At 39.4% G+C, this 18,646-nt stretch overlaps 1 protein-coding gene across 8 annotated transcripts in view; it reads left to right on the top strand.

The window, feature by feature from the left end:
• The first annotated feature begins 9,442 nt into the window (after window positions 1-9,442).
• Window positions 9,443-18,646, top strand: part of LOC129818594 (lysine-specific demethylase 2B-like) — a 53,768-nt gene continuing 44,564 nt past the window's right edge. Inside the window, exons 1-6 of one of the 8 annotated variants that reach the window (XM_055874644.1) lie at window positions 9,443-9,828; window positions 10,483-10,627; window positions 10,935-11,013; window positions 11,423-11,469; window positions 12,379-12,557; window positions 12,652-12,758. In XM_055874644.1, coding sequence (XP_055730619.1) covers window positions 9,796-9,828; window positions 10,483-10,627; window positions 10,935-11,013; window positions 11,423-11,469; window positions 12,379-12,557; window positions 12,652-12,758 — 590 coding nt within the window. In that variant the 5' untranslated portion in view covers window positions 9,443-9,795. Of the gene's footprint in view, window positions 9,829-10,482; window positions 10,628-10,934; window positions 11,014-11,422; window positions 11,470-12,378; window positions 12,558-12,640; window positions 12,759-12,800; window positions 13,400-16,496; window positions 16,644-18,646 lie in introns of those variants that run through there. The other 7 variants (XM_055874643.1, XM_055874647.1, XM_055874646.1 and 4 more) reach the window with 7 other exon arrangements.

The raw sequence follows: 18,646 nt of genomic DNA, 5'->3' as shown, positions 1-18,646 counted from the left end.
TGGCCCTCAAACCATCATGGTCACCTAATAATCCCCAGTTTACAATTGGCTCATTCATCCCCCTCCTCTCCCCTGTAACTATTCCCCAGGTCGTTGCTGCAAATGAGAATGTGTTCTCAGTCAACTTACCTGGTAAAATAACGGTAAAATAAAATAAAAAATAAATATACTACCCACCACTGTGACCTGTATGCTCTCGTTGGCTGGCCGTCGCTACATAGTCGTCGCCAAACTCACTGGCTCCAGGTCATCTATAAGTCTTTGCTAGGTAAAGCCCCGCCTTATCTCAGTTCAGTGGTCACCATAGCAACACCCACCCGTAGCACTCGCTCCAGAAGGTATATTTCACTGGTCATCCCCAAAGCCAACAGCCCCTTTGGCCGCCTTTCCTTCCAGTTCTCTGCTGCCAATGACTGGAACGAACTGCAATAATCACTGAAGCTGGAGACATATCTCCCTCTCTAATTTTAAGCATCAGCTGTCAGAGCAGCTTACCGATCACTGTACCTGTACACAGCCAATCTGTAAATAGCACACCCAACTACCTCATCCCCATATTGTTATTTATCTTTTTGCACCCCAGTATCTCTACTTGCACATCATCATCTGCACATCTATCATTCCAGTGTTAATGCTAATTTGTAATTATTTCGCCTCTGTGGCCTATTTATTGCCTTACCTCCCTAATCTTCTACATTTGCACACACTGTACATAGATTCTTCTATTGTGTTATTGACTGTACGTTTGTTTATGTGTAACTCTGTGTTGTTGTTTTTTCGCACTGCTTTGCTTTATCTTCGCCAGGTAGCAGTTGTAAATGAGAACTTGTTCTCAACTGGCCTACCTGGTTAAAAAAAGGTGAAATTATTATTTTTTAAGTTTATGGATTCTTCAATTACATTAAGCTGATTTCTGACGTGACGCTCCTTTTTCCGTACCGTATTTATGTATTGTTTTAGTGATTCACCATAGTGAAGGCGTAGACTCAGGTTTTCTGGGTCTTTATGTTTTTGGCTGGATAGGGTTCTCAATTTCTTTCTTCGGTTTTGGCTTCCTTCATCAAACCATTTGTCATTGTTGTTATTTCTTTAGGTTCTCTGGTTGAATATTTTGATTTGATAGGGAAGCTCAGAGGTCAAATATACTGTTTAGGCTTTCTACTGTTCTCTCATTTGCGTCTGGAAGTAGCTAGCAAGCTAGCCAACATTAGCCAGTTAGCTTGGTTGCTTGACTGCCGTTGTGAGGTCAGAACGCTCGGATCAACCCTACTCCTCGACCAGAGTGTCCAGTGTGTACTCTGAATGCTCCGAGAGCGAACCACTCTGAATTTACCAAAGGACAATCTGACAATGTTCTGAATTTACAAACACCCTGAGAGCACCCTGAGCGCGCTCTGGCACTCCAGATAGAATTTAGGAACACACCCATAATCATGAGTCATGACATACTTGATATTTTTCTCTTTGTATGTCATTAAAAAAGTGTAAAATAAATAAATCAAAATGGTTAAATAACTACATTTACTTGGTCCCCCACATTCTTTATCATTTGTTTAAGTTGTTATATTACAGTGAACTTTGATGACCCCAATGATATTAAAAAAACACTTTCAAAATGGCTGGTAGAATTTATTTTTAACGTGTGCCACAAGTAGATCATTAATCCAGTGTGATGACCATTGCATACCATACGATGGCCATATTATGCCAGTTTAAAACATGGGGTAAAATAATTAGTTATTCTATATTACAGTGAACTTTGAGGTGTTGACTAGTAGATCATAAGATGCCTATTTTATGCCAGTTTAAAGATGTTTTGTGGTGTGTGCTACTAGTAGATAAATAACCCATTGTCATCAACATTTCAAAGCATAACATGCCCATATTATGCCAGCTCTAAAATGGGGAAAATACTTGTTTTTCCCTATTATAGTGTACTTTGAGGGATTCTAATTAAATGTGTTCACTGTTGCAATTGAACTGGATGATTAAAGATGTTGTTTAAACTTAAAACTATTGTCACCGTCTCAGCTCACACTTCCCTTCACCGAATGAAACCAGTTTGATGTTTATGCTTTTATTCAAGATAACACAAGAGCTTTGTGTGTGCAATAGTTTGAAGAGAAATCTTGATTACACCGAGACCGATTCCAAAATTAAACTTGAATTATAATGTCTACTTATAATTTAATTATATGTTTCATATTGATGTACACACCACATATCAGTCATGCAACTACATAAATATAGTGCATAACACATTCCCAAAGTGCAGTGAGAGTATACGTGCCCGTCCCAAAAGGATGTTAACATCAATATATTATATGGCCTATTACGTAGTCACACACCCAGTGCACTTGACTTGGGTAATATAAGATATGCCCAGTTCCAAACCAAACCCTTCTGTAGATAGTCACCTACTCCAGTACCCTCCACTTTCAGCACAGACTTTTTATAAAATGTTTTATGAGGTTGGGGAACACATTCGGAGCGATCTTAGACTATTCCTCCATACAGGATCTTTCCAGATCTTTGATATCCTTTGCCTGCAGTTATGGAATACCCTCTTCAATTCATATCAAATGTTATTGGTCACATACACATATTTAGCAGATGTTATTGCGGGTGTAGCGAAATGTTTGTGTTCCTAGCTCCAACAGTGCAGTAATATCTAACAATTCACATCAATACACACAAATCTAAAAGTAAAATAATGAAATTAAGAAATATATAAATATTAGAATGAGCAATGTCGGAGTGGCATTGACTAAAATACAGTAGAATAGAATACAGTATATACATATGAGATGAGTAAAGCAGTATGTAAACGTTAAAGTGACTAGAGTTCCATTATTTAAGTAACCAGTGATTCCATGTCTATGTATATAGGGCAGCAGCCTATAAGGTGCAGGGTTGAGTAACCGTGTGGTAGCCGGCTAGTGATGGCTATTTAACAGTCTGATGGCCTTGAGATATCTGTCTCAGTCTCTCGGTCCCAGCTTTGATGCACCTGTATTGACCTCGCCTTCACAGCAAATTTGAAAGTGTAAATTTAACACCATGCGTGTTCATTTTAACACTCGTCCAGTGTTTATATAGGTCCCCTCAGTGTTAACACTTTTTGTAGTGTTAATATTGAAACACTCTCACGTGTTAAGATACAACACTTCAGGTGTTGTTCAAATGACCCATGGGTGTGTTTTTTCAACACCCTCAGTATTAAGCAGAAACACCTTTCAGTGTTGAGGATCAACTCTAGAGAATGCATCCTGTAGCTGAATTGACACCAGGAAGTGCTAAATATTCACACGAGGAAATAGAAAACATTTTGTCTGCTTCTCACACACACACACATTCAAGCCTGCAAGTTGTAGGTGAGTTAAACAGAAGCAATAAAGGATTCGTTACAAGAGTAGTGACTCTGCTTTGTTTAATTTATTTAGGCCACAAAGAGAGGGTGCATCAGAATATAATCAGTGCATCACAGGCGCATCAGAATGAAATCAGTGCATCACAGGCGCATCAGTACATGTACTATATGAGAGCAGGAGTATTTGCAGAGTTGCTATTTAACACAAGAGGAAGTTCCCCTAAGACTAGGTATGCAATTTGCTGGACAAATTTGCCAATAATCTGACTATTACTCAATCATGTCAAACATAGGAACATAAAGGCTCTCATCAGCACTTTGAAGGACAAAAGACTTATACAATGTCAGATCATCAACTTTGACAATTTTGTCATCAACACCATCAAACACAGTGAATGCATGGTAATGTTCACTGAAATTATCAGTATGGAACTTGTCCAGCAATAAGTATACAATATTGCCAACAACAATAATCTTAGTTATTTTTACACAAGACTGGCATTTCATGCTCCATCTTACTGCAAACTAACAGTCCCTCTCTGTACTCCATGCCATCCATCTTAACCCAGCTGGTAGAGTAAATGGCTTTCTGCATAGTGACCTGAAGTGACGCTGCCAACTCCTCACCACCAGTAAAATCACTCAGGGAAAATGCTTTCATTGGTCCATACTGGTGATGTCTCCCAGTGATGACCTATAGCAAATTGGTGTTTTTTGGTAAGGGACTTAGTAATGTTCTTGAAGTTTTTGAGGGTGTTCTAAAGCCTTTGTGCTTTGCCTCAAACCTCATATGTAATAAAGGACTGCTTTGTCTTATGCATGCTGGGTAATGTATCATAAAGTGATGTGTGGGTATTAAGTTATGTGGGTACAACTGTTTGAAAAGTGTGTGATGTTCAGTTATCAAATGCTTCAGATACTGTCATGCCCTGGCTAATGTAACGGATGTGAAATGGCTAGCTAGTTAGCGGGTACGCGCTAATAGCGTTTCAATCGGTTACGTCACTTGCTCTGAGACTTGAAGTAGGGTTTCCCCTTGCTCTGCAAGGGCCGCGGCTTTTGTGGAGCGATGGTTAACGACGCTTCGTGGGTGACTGTTGTTGATGTGTGCAGAGGGTCCCTGGTTCGCGCCCGAGGTCGGGGCGAGGGGACGTACTAAAGTTATACTGTTACACTAAGAAAAGGCAAAAAACCTGATTATTGCAGTAAGATGAGCAGCAAATTCCAGTTCTCATTTCCTGGTGGAACATCATCACCCAAAATCAAGGGGACGTTTCTCACAAGACACAGTTTGAAAATAATTAGTGCTATGCTATTTCCACTGTTCTCTAGGTTGACTTTAGTTGGATGGTTTTTGCGTTCCATGTATCCATAGTCAAACGAGTAGATTCTAGAGAGAAGTGCAGGTTTCTAAAAAAAATAAATTCAGAGACATATTCAAACAACAATTTTAACTCAAACTGAGCCACCTCTACAAGAATGTCATGTATTATGTCCACAGAAAAATGACTACAAACATGGAAGTGCTGCAAACTGTTCAGTTTAGAATTTCTTTACACCATTCACAGACAGGAGCTGTGGGTCTGACTGCAACTGATTGAAATGCATTTCAAAATGATCTTTACCACACAAAGGTCATCCTCACTGTAAACCGCCTGAGCATTATACTTCTCTATCAAACAGAACCAGCAAAGGTAATGACCACTTAAGGACTCTGAAACAAAGGACTGCATGCACCCCCAAATTGTCTCCAGGTATTTGGCAGATAGTGCCATAAACTCTATCAGTTGAAAGTCATTTACACCATCACTCCAATTTAACATCATTAACCAGGGGCTCTAGAATGGCATAAAATACATATTTCTTTAGATCTTGATAATGAAAATAAATGAATATTCATCACAGCAGAGTTAAACTTGGGTGGCAGATTCCCGAGGACAAAATAAATGGCGCCTATCTTGTGCACACCACGCTTGGAACCAAGCAGGTTGGCAGTCTCAAAGTCATCATAGTACAATTGTATCTGTAAAGCATTTCTAGGTTTTGAGAACAAGGGATGAGTCAATGTAACTTCCAACAAGTCTTCATATGTGTCTTCCACAGATCTATCCCTAGGTGCATTTTCCAATAACTTACAGATTTCAGAATTGTTGACACATGAACGTCAATATTTTCAGTATAGGAATACAAAAGTATTTTTCACTGGGACTTGATCATAAATCAAACTGTTTGTTTATTTCGCCTGCTATTATATCTAACTCCCAACACTACTTCTACTGGGTCCACAACATCTCTTGGTTTCTGTGTTAAAACTGGCAAATGGGTTTTCAAAGTTCTCAAAACTATCCTTTACAGCAGATGTAGAGGGGTTATCCATAGGCAAAACTGACAGAACATCTTGTTTAATTTGGGAGTGCAGCCCAGTAGTAAGCTCTTCTAAATCACACACGGCTGTTGACACAACACTATTTGCAACACTAGTAGCTTGCAACTTGGCAATGAAGGAGGCACACATATCTTTAGCAAGACTGTCCATTCTTCTCAAAACAATCACTGAGTGTTATCATGTGGGACACCAATGTTGCCACCCATTTGCGGAGCTTCTGACTGGACTAGAGAATCAGCAACATGAGAGGGCACTTTTAAGATGAATGCATCAACTACTTTACCTTTATCAATATCCTTATGAATACTAGTCAAATGTTTTCTGAAACCGGAGTATGTTGAAAACTGCCATCTACAACCATCTTGAGCACAGACCAATCTAAACTTGGTGGAGGGATAGAAATATGATGCTTAATTCTCAAATAATATGCCAATGACTGTCTGTTTCTGTGCAACGCTTGACAACAAAAGCACCGTAACATACATTTATCTAGGTAAGAAGTTTTGTCCTTAACTCTATCATGCTAGGGGCCTCTCTTGTTTTTGTCTACATCAATGTTGTAGATGGTTGTCTGTACAAATATGTAGAAGTTGACAAGAGCATCGTCAGGTTAAAGACAAAGTGGGCATTGAACAGTTCATCAAACGCACACAGACAGCCCCACTGGCTCCAGGTCATCTATAAGTCCATGCTAGGTAAAGCTCCGCCTTATCTCAGTTCACTGGTCACGGTAACAACACCCACCCGTAGCATGCACTCCAGCAGGTATATCTCACTGATCATCCCCAAAGCCAACACCTCATTTGGCCACCTTTCTTTCCAGTTCTCTGCTGCCTGTGACTGCAACAAATTGCAAAAATCGCTGAAGTTGGAGACTTTTATTTCCCTCACCAACTTTAAACATCTGCTATCTGAGCAGCTACCCGATCGCTGCAGCTGTACATAGTCTACCTACCTACCTCATTCCCATACTGTTTTTATTTATTTCCTTTTCTGCTCTTTTGCACACAATCATCTGATGATTTATCACTCCAGTGTTAATCTGCTAAATTGTAATTATTCGCTCCTATGGCCTATTTATTGCCTACCCCCTCATGCCTTTTGCACACAATGTATATAGACTCTTTTTTCCCCTACTGGGTTATTGACTTGTTTATTGTTTACTCCATGTGTAACTCTGTGTTGTTGTCTGTTCACACTGCTATGCTTTATCTTGGCCAGGTCGCAGTTGTAAATGAGAACTTGTTCTCAACTAGCCTACCTGGTTAAATAAAAAGTTGCCTGGCAGGAAACAAGCCTCTTGTCCACCATGATGTAGTAGTTGTAAATCTTGCTCTGTCTTCTTCCAACGGCAAGGAGGTATGGGTGTCGACCATGGCTCCCATCAAGATGGTCTTCAATGCTGCAGCATGACTGTAACACACAAAGGGTATTTTTAAGTCACTCTCCACATGTTAAGACAATGAAGAGACAACCCCAAAAAAGAAGCCTACCTGGTTAAATAAAGGTGAAAAATATATATATTTTTATAAATAGCCTCCTTGCAAACATCACCAACAAGCTGGTGGTCCAGGACAGACTTCCTCCTATGGGTTGGGCCTCCCGACTGGGGTGAAATACTCTTCTTGATGGGTCGAAGTGAGGTCTTCCTTGACACCGTCTTCAGCCGATAGGCAAAGGATATCTGAATTGTGTCAGGAACATAGTGTTCCTTAGATGTGGGAAAAGGTGACCAACATGGTAGTCAACTTGTTATTTTTAGACTTGATTCTATGACTGTTTGATGCCCCTTTCAGTCCACAGAACGTGTCAACATATTAAAGCAAGCATGCTCTACCTACCAGCACTTACATAGCCTTTGGGGGGAAAAGGATCTCTCAAAAGGGTCATAATTCCAAGAGCATAACGTTCTCTGTTGACGGGTGAGGCCAAAAAACATTAATGTATAGTTTGATTGTTTTGATCCAGTGTTATTGTCCAGATTGGCTAATGGGAAGCTTACCCACACATCTCTTTAATTAAATGTTTTATGTTTTTTATTTAACCTTTATTTAACTAGGCAAGTCAGTTAAGAACAAATTCTTATTTACAATGACGGCCTACTCTGGTCAAACCCGGACGACACTGGGCCAATTGTGCGCCACCCTATGAGACTCCCAATCACGGCCGGATGTGATAAAGCCTGGATGTGGCTGACTAAGACGGCAATCATCTCTCCTGGTTCTGTGGTCCAATGTTTTGGTTGTCTGGGACTCTTCTAATACGTTTTGCCCACCAGGTCTACTAGTCAGGGCATCTCGGACCATCTATTAAGACGAGATAAAAGTGAAATAATTTAGGGTTGTAGGCAGGTGCAGCGTCTGCTACCTCAATATACCCGTGATATCAAATTCATTTTTGATAAGGCGTGAGAATTAAATAAACTGTTTGGTATAATTGTTTATGTGGGAGATTGAGTAAGTGTGTGTCAAACTGTTTGCTTGGAATGATTTCTATCTATTGTCTCTATCTGGGCATCCGACTCATTTACCCTACCAGAAAACACGAAAAAACGTAAACTGTGTTGTATTTGCGCACCCAAATTCAGGAGGAAACGGAGGTGCGGATCCTTGACTTTTGTGAATCGAGTGGAGATGAGGTGGTAGTGGATGCTCCACAGGAGAAACACTAACACTGAAGAAGGTTGACTTTGTTGCATTCATTGCGCACGAGATAAATTGCATAGGACAAACTAATAAAACATCCAAGAAAGTAAACATCGTTGTAAAGACGGCAAAAATTGTTTTGTATCTCCAGGACTTACGTTGACATGTTAGTGGGAATACTTAATAAATAGGTTCACCCCTCCCAGGTTCATGGGCAGGGATTTGAAAAGTCATTTGAATCCGACTGAATGAGTACATGCTTTTTTGGGGGGCGGGGGGTACTTTTGAATATAATAAATATATATTCTAATACCATAGAAGATGATTTCTTGTGAAATTTAGCCCCGACTACATCGATTCGCCCAAGGTCAATACTTCTAAACATATAAATTGTTAAAATCTTACCCTGTACCAATGTTTAACCACTGTAGTTGTGTCCCTTTGTTTGCTCAAATCCATACTTTTAAATAAAACGTTCGTCAAATACAACCTCAGTTTCCTTGTTTCTGTTGCTCCAAAATGGCATATCAGGAAGAATACGCATATTCAATTGTCGATTACGTTAAGTAATGTGAATTAAATCCTTTTAGAGCAACAGAAAATGAGTCAACGGTCGGTGGTTGTATTTGATGAAAGTTTTGTTAAAAAGTTTGCATTTCAGCAAACAAATAAATGCAATACAGAGGACAAACAGGTACAACGATTTTTGAACGAAAATCGTTTACCATTTTAAGAACAAAATGGAAGAAAAATGTGTTTATATTAGACAAATTAAGGTAGGTTTCTTCCGGTTTCGTTCTGTTTAAGAAACGTTTTGCAGCCGGATCGTTCTAGTGAATATGTCCCAACTCAGCTCTGTTGCAGTTCATCAGAAACTTCCTTCACCATGTGGGGTTGAGTTTAGTTTGCTAATCTGAAACATATACTGGAGAATGCGCACCAAGCCAATTGAAAATTATTTGAATGGTAGCGGGTGATTATAACGAAGCCATTCGTGTCACATGTTGTAGTTACACACATTTTTTTTTTTTTATAATAGATTTTCTAAATAATTCAATGTCCCCGCTGCGGATATCGCGCATGTATGCCATGCCGTTCGTGAAATTGCAGATCTGTGACGGACAGTGGAATGGTCGCAGAAAGAAATTGAAGTGTTTTTATAAACGTTCACAACTATTTGAGTTGACATGAATAAGTAGTGTTGGAAATCAGCCACTACGGATGACGTTGTCCAACAATGTTTTGATTCAATCGGTGACGTAATCCAGAACACAACAAATATGGTTCCCACTTAGTTTTGTGTCGAAACGTAAAGTGATAATTACTTTCAATGTGATTATTTGTTTCCTTTAAAATTAAGGTTTAAACGGATATAATAGGCAAGGGCTCAGATCATGGAAGCGAGTGCAGAATCTGGACGCAAACTGGTGTGTAGCATTACCCTATTATAGCTAGCCTAGTTTGACTACTGTGTACGTGTTAGCTGAGCTATCATCAATAGCTAGCTAGCGTTACAGTGATCCTCATTAGTCAGAAGAAATGCCATGTCAATTTCGTTAAAATGTTGGCAAAGTTCAACTTTATGCAGTTACTTACATTTTACTTGTTTGGTCAATTATATAGCTAGGTAGTTGGCTACATTACATTATTCACAAGCCCACTCAGCGCAACGTTATGGCAAGTGCAGCAGTTCTAACGTTGTTGTTATTGTTTTGCATCTATCTTAGCACGTTATGTCAATGTTGATCCGGGACATGATATCAGCGATCGATGTTAATAACGAACATTGTTTAATCATCTGTAAAGGTGTTTTCAGCAGAAGGCCCATCTACAACCACACATTCAGAGGTTTAGCCTAGCCATGTGCACGTGCACCACTGTTTTATTGTGAATTATTTCGAGCCTACACAACAATGCACAGACTGGCCTACTCTTTTCTAATTTGAAACGACAGCTCTTATTCCAAGCTATGCATACATGTTCATTATATGCAATTTTTTAAAACACTGTTAGTGAGATGTGATAAATTAATATATTGATATTGATATATACTTTTATAACAGTTATTTTCATTCCTCTAGCGCTCCATCTGCCGGACAATGTATGACGAAAACGAGGACTTCTCTGACGTTGAAGAAATTGCAAATGTCAGGGGTTTCAATCTGGAGGAGAAACTTGTTAGCGACTCATACAACACACATTTCGTTCAGTTGATGGATGGCAAAGGTACACATCTGTTTCATTCATAAAATATTACCACACACTCACAGTCCCCATGCAAACTCATAACTGGCTGGACATGCAGAATTTCTACCTTTTTATGGATTCACACATGATAAGGGAAAAGTTCCTGTTGGTTAATTCGTTTTTGTGCAGGATGTCCTCACAATTCTATGATATACACACACATCAAACATTGCTCTACCTGAATATATATATATATATATATATATATATATATATATATATATATATATATATATATATATATGCAGAAGTGTCCCACTGACCTCTTACACTTTTTTCTTCTCAGATTTCACTTATGAGTATGTTCAGAGAGAGGCACTTCAGACCCCTCTTATTTTCAAAGCCAAAGATGGACTGGGAATCAGGTGAGACATGAGTCAAATATGATGACCTGTGACCAATACAATCAATTTGTTTTTACACTACTGCTACTCACTGTTTATTATCTATGCATAGTCACTTTACCCCTACCTACATGTACAAAATAACTTGACTAACCTGGACCTCCGCACATTGACTCTTACAGTTACTTTTTACTTTAGTTTATTTAGTAAATATTTTCTTACCTCTTTCTTGAACTGCATTGTTGGTTAAAGGCATGTAAGTAAGCATTTCACAGTAAGGTCTACACCAGTTGTATTCGGAGCATGTGACAAATACAATTTGATTTGATCATGTTTAGCCTATTACATGCTCTTGGTTAAATATTAGGCTTTATGGAATGGTTTGACATTAATATGCTTATCTTGACTATATTCTTAAAAAAAAAAACAGAATGCCAGACCCGGAGTTCACCGTCAGTGAGATTAAAGGTTTGGTTGGTAAGTCTATCTGTTTTTAAATAGCCGGCAAAAAGTTGCTAAATGCTTCCTTTCCCTCCATCAATTCTTATCTTAGACAGCAGTGCTGATGTACTCCACAATACCTGGCATTTCTTGATGAATGAAAAGCATGCTACTGGAAAAGGTGTTATGTCAAAAAGTATGTGGGTGTTGATGTAAATTTCTATAAGCCTGTAATGCAAAAATGAGATGACCCACTGTACCAAGACAATTTCTATACATTTGCATGGCAGACCCAAATATATATATAGGCCTATTCATATAGATTCTATATTTTAATCAGACTGACATCAGTTAAATGGCACCTTTTCCTTAGGCTAAATTACCACTTATTAGATCTCGGCAGAGTTCTTCAGTGCGACCATTTTACTCGCATATGCGCTTAAATATTTTTCTGTGCGACCTAGAATTTTAATTACGAACTACCAGTGCCTAGACAAATGTAGGATTCTAGCTTTACTACCTCAAAGATTTTTAATTGTTCTCCTACATTTCTTTGTAAGCGCCTACATTTTCAATTTTGTGCACACGTATTTGGTATTTTATTAGGATCCCCATTAGCTGTTGCAAAAGCAGCAGCTACTCTTCCTGGGGTCCACACAAAACATGAAACATACATACAGAATAACATCATACAGAACATCATTAGACAAGAACAGCTCAAGGACAGAGCTACATACATTAGTTTATTTGCTCGGCGTAGGCTAGCCCTGCTCATGTCAGATGATGAAAGTGTTCAGGACAGGGTGTACTTGTTTTATTATGGTACATAATGTATGTGCGCTGTGGTTCAGCAACCACCTGTTGGTAAAAGTTATGAACAACGTGCATACAAATTGTACAGTTGTACCCAGGTTTACCGTAAGACTGCTGTGTTGGTGTTTGCAGGTAGCCGTCGTGCCGTTGATGTGATGGATGTGAGCACCCAGAAAGGCTCTGAGATGAGCATGGCCCAGTTTGTCCGCTACTATGAGACGCCTGAGGAAGAGAGGGACAAACTCTTCAATGTTATCAGCCTAGAGTTCAGCCACACCAAACTGGAGAACCTCATCAAGAGGCCCACTGTGGTGAGATGACGCTGGCAGTTTTTATTTCATGTGTTCATTATGAACGAGGGCAAATTTGATAGTGAATGCCAGCCAACTGTCAGCTTTCTTATAGGTGGATTTAGTGGACTGGGTGGACAACATGTGGCCCCTAAAACTGAAACGAAGACAAACCGAAGCCACTAATGTCATCTCAGAGATGAAGTACCCCAAAGTACAGAAGTAAGTATTTTAGAAATGTCCTCAGTTATTGCATAGTATTTCCCATGCAATGTCAGAATGTTTCTTTGGATGTTTTAACCTGTTTGCAAAATGTAGTGGATTATACCTAACAGGAAAATGCTCAAGCACAGGCCACATTTTATTTTAAAAAGCTGCTTTGCTGGGAGGAAATATTAGCCTACTCCTCCTCCTTTTTCCAAAGTCCCTCTGCCCGCTGCGCTCTGCTGTTGTTCACTTCCTCTTATGGCTCTAGATGGTTGCTAGGCAGCGGGGCTCTTTCATGGTGGAGGGCGGTTCTTCACAGGGTGCAGAAGTGACTATGGATCCTCCTCAGCCAATCAGTTGCCAGCATTAGGGCATAACCCGCACTCCAGAGCCAATTGTGCCCTCCCTTTCATCCTCATTCTTCCCCTCTCTCTCACACTCTATCTTGCTCTCTCTCTTTCACTATAATATTCTCTCTCCTCCCAGTTTCTCACTCTCTCTCTTTACTAAATGGAGCCCTCCGCAGATGGAGAGGCAGGGAAATAAAAGCCAGAAATAAAAGCTATAGCAGTTCTCTCGTGTCCGGTCGGTGAAAAGCGCATGGGGGGGGGCTGGTCCTGAGCGAACCGGCTCAGGGAGAGAGGAATAGCTATCGGGTACGTCTCTGTCTTTCATTGGGAAAAGCTGCTGGGGTTTAGAGATGTCGGGAGTACTCTACCATGTCATTTGACTTCGATTTATTTACCCCCTCTTTAATGGAGACGCTTATGGGCTGCTGAGATTGATTGTGAGTGGTGTTTGTAGTGGGATGTTGGGCTCTTAGCCCAGGGTCTGGTCACTCTCTGTCCATAGGGGAAACTGCTGTGCAGCCAATAGGATGGCGATCTATGTGTGATTATGTTGTGTCTCACAGGTTCAGCAGATGGGCCCTCAGTTTATGATAATTGCAACAGACGTGGGTGAAGATAGTTCTATCATAAACATCTGTGAATGTGTAGGAGGCCTATATGTGCTTCTTTGTAATTATTTGTCTTTGTTTACAAGTATGTTATTCATAATGTAAAGAGAGTGAATGTGAAGTATGTAAGCCATACAGTATTATGCGTCTCTACATGTTCCATTGAGTGTAGGTGATATTTGTGTCTATTTATACAACGGGTGGGTCTAATCCTGGACACTGATTGTTTAAAACCGCATTCCAACTGGTGTCTATTCAACAAGTTACCACCGGCTAAAGCTATAACGTTGAAATGCATATTTACTCTGATCCATCTCACTGCGCAATTCACTGTCTCATCAACCCAGCCAGGCAATTTATAAACTTGATCTCCACTATAAAAAGCATCTGGACATTATATCCCATTTCTTTTAGACAAGCAATTGGTTTTCCACAGCTGAGATTTGATAAACCTCGCTGTCTCTCTGACATTTGCAACATTATTTCAATATTGAAATTCGTTCTCCACCTGTTCCATAGTAATGAATGTCGGGACGAGACAGACCACTTTTCTCAGCCAGTTAAATTCATGAATTAGCTGGCATAATTTTTATTGCTATATACAAAGAAATGTCAATAGAAAACAGGTAAAACGAAATGCAACTTGTTTTTAATCTTCAGCTTCAGTTTGTTGTGATTGTGTTAGTTGTGTTGCTGGCTAGCTCCTCTGAACAACAGTGTCCTGACGAGAGAACACATTTTCTATGCCAGGCGAAATCGTGCCCCATTAGCTCATTGTTATAGATGTATCCAAATAAATGTCACTAGAAAACAGCTTAAACAAACGCAAATGCAGCTACTTTGCTGTTATTCTGGCTGCACTGTTTGACGTGACTGTAATTTAGCCATAGCTGGCTAGCAAGCAAGGGATAAGAACGTTGCCAGCCAATATGGTAATGGAACATTTAGAATGAACGACTGGGTCGCGTCCATAGATGGAGAACAAAAATAACGGATGGGTCGCGTCTCTTGCAACCGAACCGATTGAACGAATGACCAGTCGGCTTGGCTAGCAACCTTAGATTTGTGTCGGGACTATATCTCGTGGAAGGATGAAATAGTATGAATAAATTCATTGACAATGTTTTTTTATGAAAATATGTCAATCATTATTTAAATATGTTGGTAACCCGTTGTATAAAAATGATAATGCCCTCGATGCCAGTGTTTGGAGGATATATTGGTACGGTTTGCCGGCCCTCTACGACACTCGTGGCAATATATCCTCCAAACACCTGGCTTCTTGGGCATTATCACTTAAATGGATGTGTCCTTCTCCCTCTGAGTATTGGCAGTTTAACGCATTACCTCGGTCAAGGTCATACTCCTGTAAACCCTTTCCTCAGGTCTCTCTGTGGGAGGGAGCAGATACACTGCTGTAGGATGGATGACAAGCCTGTATCTCTGACTAGATTCATACAGTAGGAGCCAGCCCAGGCTGGAGAACTATATCTTAGCCCCCGACTTATGTAATAGACCAAATTAAATATGTATGGCTGAAATTAGCCGCGTTGACAGGATGGGAAGTGGTCTGTATTTTATGAGCTCTTGCAACTGACTGGATCAGAGGAGGCAAACAAGCTTGTATTGATCAGCTGGTGTTATGGAGGCTCCCTGGTGGACTCGTGCTGCCAAGAGAGGTTATTTGTCCAACAACAGGAACAGGGTTTGTGTCGATCAGTGTTTGGTATAGAATTGGTGTATTGTTTGTTCATCACTCATGATGGATGTCCCATGGCTTGAATAGTGGAATTACAACCCTGTGAAAGGCTTTGAATTAGTAATGTCACAACCTTTTTTATCAAACATTCAGTGTATGGATGGACCTGAAGCTAGAAAAAAATATTGCCTGATTTACTGTAGGGTATAGATCTGAGAAACCTGGCAAGTAGAATACCTGTGCGGACTTTAAAATGATACCAGGAGAATGGATGCATCATTTTGCAGTAGCCTACATACAAATCAAACCATCTTACAACAATCATGGCTGTGGCTTTAACCATAATGTGCATTGTTTTCCCTATATTAATTTAGCAGCTGCGGCCTGCTGCTGCTAAATAGTTGCCGCCACTCCAAAATATCCGATTTTTATTTAAGTACATTTTTATTTTGTTTTGAGAGAGAAGAAATTGGGATTGTACAACGTATTCAGTGTAAACTTAAAGCTTCGATATGCAACTTTTTGGGTGACCCGACCAAATTCACATACAAATGTGTGTTTTATAGATCTGTCATTCTCATTGAAAGCATGTCTAAGAAGCGGGAGATCTGTTCTATGTGCACTATTTCTATGCTTCCCGTTCTTAAATTTAGTTTATGCATCTTTTTCTTTCGGTTTTGTACACCAGCATCCAACAGCTGAAAATACAAATACTTGTTTTTGGTTATGGATAAGATATTTCACAGCAGTTTCGATGATACAATGATTCTCTACACTATACTTGCTTGTTTTGTCACGAACTGAAATTTGGCGAACTATTAGAATTGTAGCAATTTTAGTGATTTCTGCATAGTGCATCTTTAAATTACTAAAACCAGATATAAAGTATGTAGAAAAGATAATGGAGTTATATATTTGTTTAAGATCATCTTTGAGAACAGACAATCACAAAAATAAAAACTATACTGTCAATGAGGAAATTTTGTTAGATTGTTTCATTCACTCCATGGCATAAGCACACCACATAAGCCTCGGCAAAATGTGTAGAATTGCAGGAAATGAGCTTAAAACTTTAACATTTTCTCCCCTCCGAAGGCAAAATTTGCAGGAAGTCTCTGCGGCCAAGAGGACAGCATTTAAAAAATGTTCCTTCAGAGACTGCGCCATTGGCCACGGTCACAGATTTCTAAGTAGATTTCAGTCAAAACTGTAACTCGGCCACTGAGGAACATTCACTGTCTTGGTAAGCAATTCCAGTAGATTTGGCCGTGTGTTTTAGGTTATTGTCTTGCTGAAAGGTGAATTAATCTCCCAGTGTTTGGTGGAATGCAGACTGAACCAAGTTTTCCTTTTGCCTGCGCTTGGCTCCATTTCTTTTTTTATCCTTAAAAACTCCCCAGTCCTTAATGATTACAAGCATACCCATAACATGATGCAGGCACTAATATGCTTGAAAATATGGAGAGTAGTACTCCATAATGTGTTGTATTGGATCTGTCCCAAACATAAGACTTTATATTCAGGACAAAACTTTTGCAGTTGTACTTTAGTGCCTTCTTGCAAACAGGATGCATGCTTTGGAATATTTTCATTCTGTACAGTCTTCCTTTTCACTCTGTCAATTAGTTTAGTATTGTAGAGTAACTACAATGTTGTTGATCCCTCCTCAGTTTTCTCCTTTCACAGCCATTAAACTCTGTAACTGTTTTAAAGTCACCATTGTCCTCATGGTGAAACCCCTGAGCGGTTTCTTTCCTCTCCAGCAACTGAGTTAGGAAGGACGCTTGTATCTTTGTAGTGACTGGGTGTATTGAGTAGAGGTCAACCGATTATGATTTTTCAACGCCGATACCGATACCGATTATTGGAGGACCAAAAAAAGCCGATACTGATTAATCAGACAAATCTTTTATTTAAAAAAAAATTACATTTATTTATTTGTAATAATGACAATTACAACAATACTGAATGAACACTTTTAATTTAACTTAATATAATACATCAATAAAATCAATTTAGCCTCAAATAAATAATGAAACATGTTCAATTTGGTTTAAATAATGCAATAACAAAGTGTTGGAGAAGAAAGTTAAAGTACAATATGCGCCATGTAAAAAAGCTAACGTTTAAGTTCCTTGCTCAGAACATGACAACATATGAAAGCTGGTGGTTTCTTTTAACATGAGTCTTCAATATTCCCAGGTAAGAAGTTTTAGGTTGTAGTTATTATAGGACAATTTTCTCTATACCATTTGTATTTCATATACCTTTGACTATTGGATGTTCTTATAGGCACTTTAGTATTGCCAGTGTAACAGTATAGCTTCCGTCCCTTTCCTCACCCCTTCCTGCCAGGAACACATCGACAACAGCCACCCTCAAAGCAGCGTTACCCATCACTCAACAAAAGCCCTTGCAGAGCAAGAGGAACAACTACTTCAAGGTCTCAGAGCGAGTTACGTCACCGATTGAAGCGCTATTAGCGTGCACTCCGCTAACTAGCTAGCCAGTTCACATCGGTTACACCAGCCTAATCTCGGGAGTTGATAGGCTTGAAGTCATAAACAGCTTAATGCTTGAAGCACAGGGAAGAGCTGCTGGCAAACGCACGAAAGTGCTGTTTGAATGAATGCTTACGAGCCTGCTGCTGCCTACCATTGCTCAGTCAGACTGCTCTATCAAATATCAAATCATAGACTTAATTATAACATAATAACACACAGAAATACGAGCCTTATGTCATTAATATGGTCAAATCCAGAAACGATCATTTCGAAAACAAAACGTTTATTCTTTCAGTGAAATACACGGGTGGCATCCATAAGTCTAAATATTCCTGTTACATTGCACAACCTTCAATGTTATGGAAACACAATTTCCCTAGTTAAATATTTCCTGCTAACCTGGATTTCTTTTAACTAAATATGCAGGTTTAAAAAAATATACCTCTGTGTATTGATTTTAAGAAAGGCATTGATGTTTATGGTTAGGTACATTCGTGCAACGATTGTGCTTTTTTTGCAAATGCGCTTTTGTTAAATCATCCCCCGTTTGGCGAAGTTGGTCTTCACACAGTTGGCAACGAGCCAGGTGGCCCAAACTGCTGCGTATAGCCTGACTCTGTTGCACAGAATGCAAGAGAAGTGACACAATTTCCCTAGTTAAAAGAAATTCATGTTAGCAGGCAATATTAACTAAATATGCAGGTTTAAAAATATATATTGTGTATTGATTTTAAGAAAGGCA

This window comes from Salvelinus fontinalis, chromosome 21, assembly GCF_029448725.1.
Source record: "Salvelinus fontinalis isolate EN_2023a chromosome 21, ASM2944872v1, whole genome shotgun sequence".
NCBI lineage: Eukaryota > Metazoa > Chordata > Actinopteri > Salmoniformes > Salmonidae > Salvelinus > Salvelinus fontinalis.
This window is presented reverse-complemented; position numbering and strand designations above follow the sequence as displayed.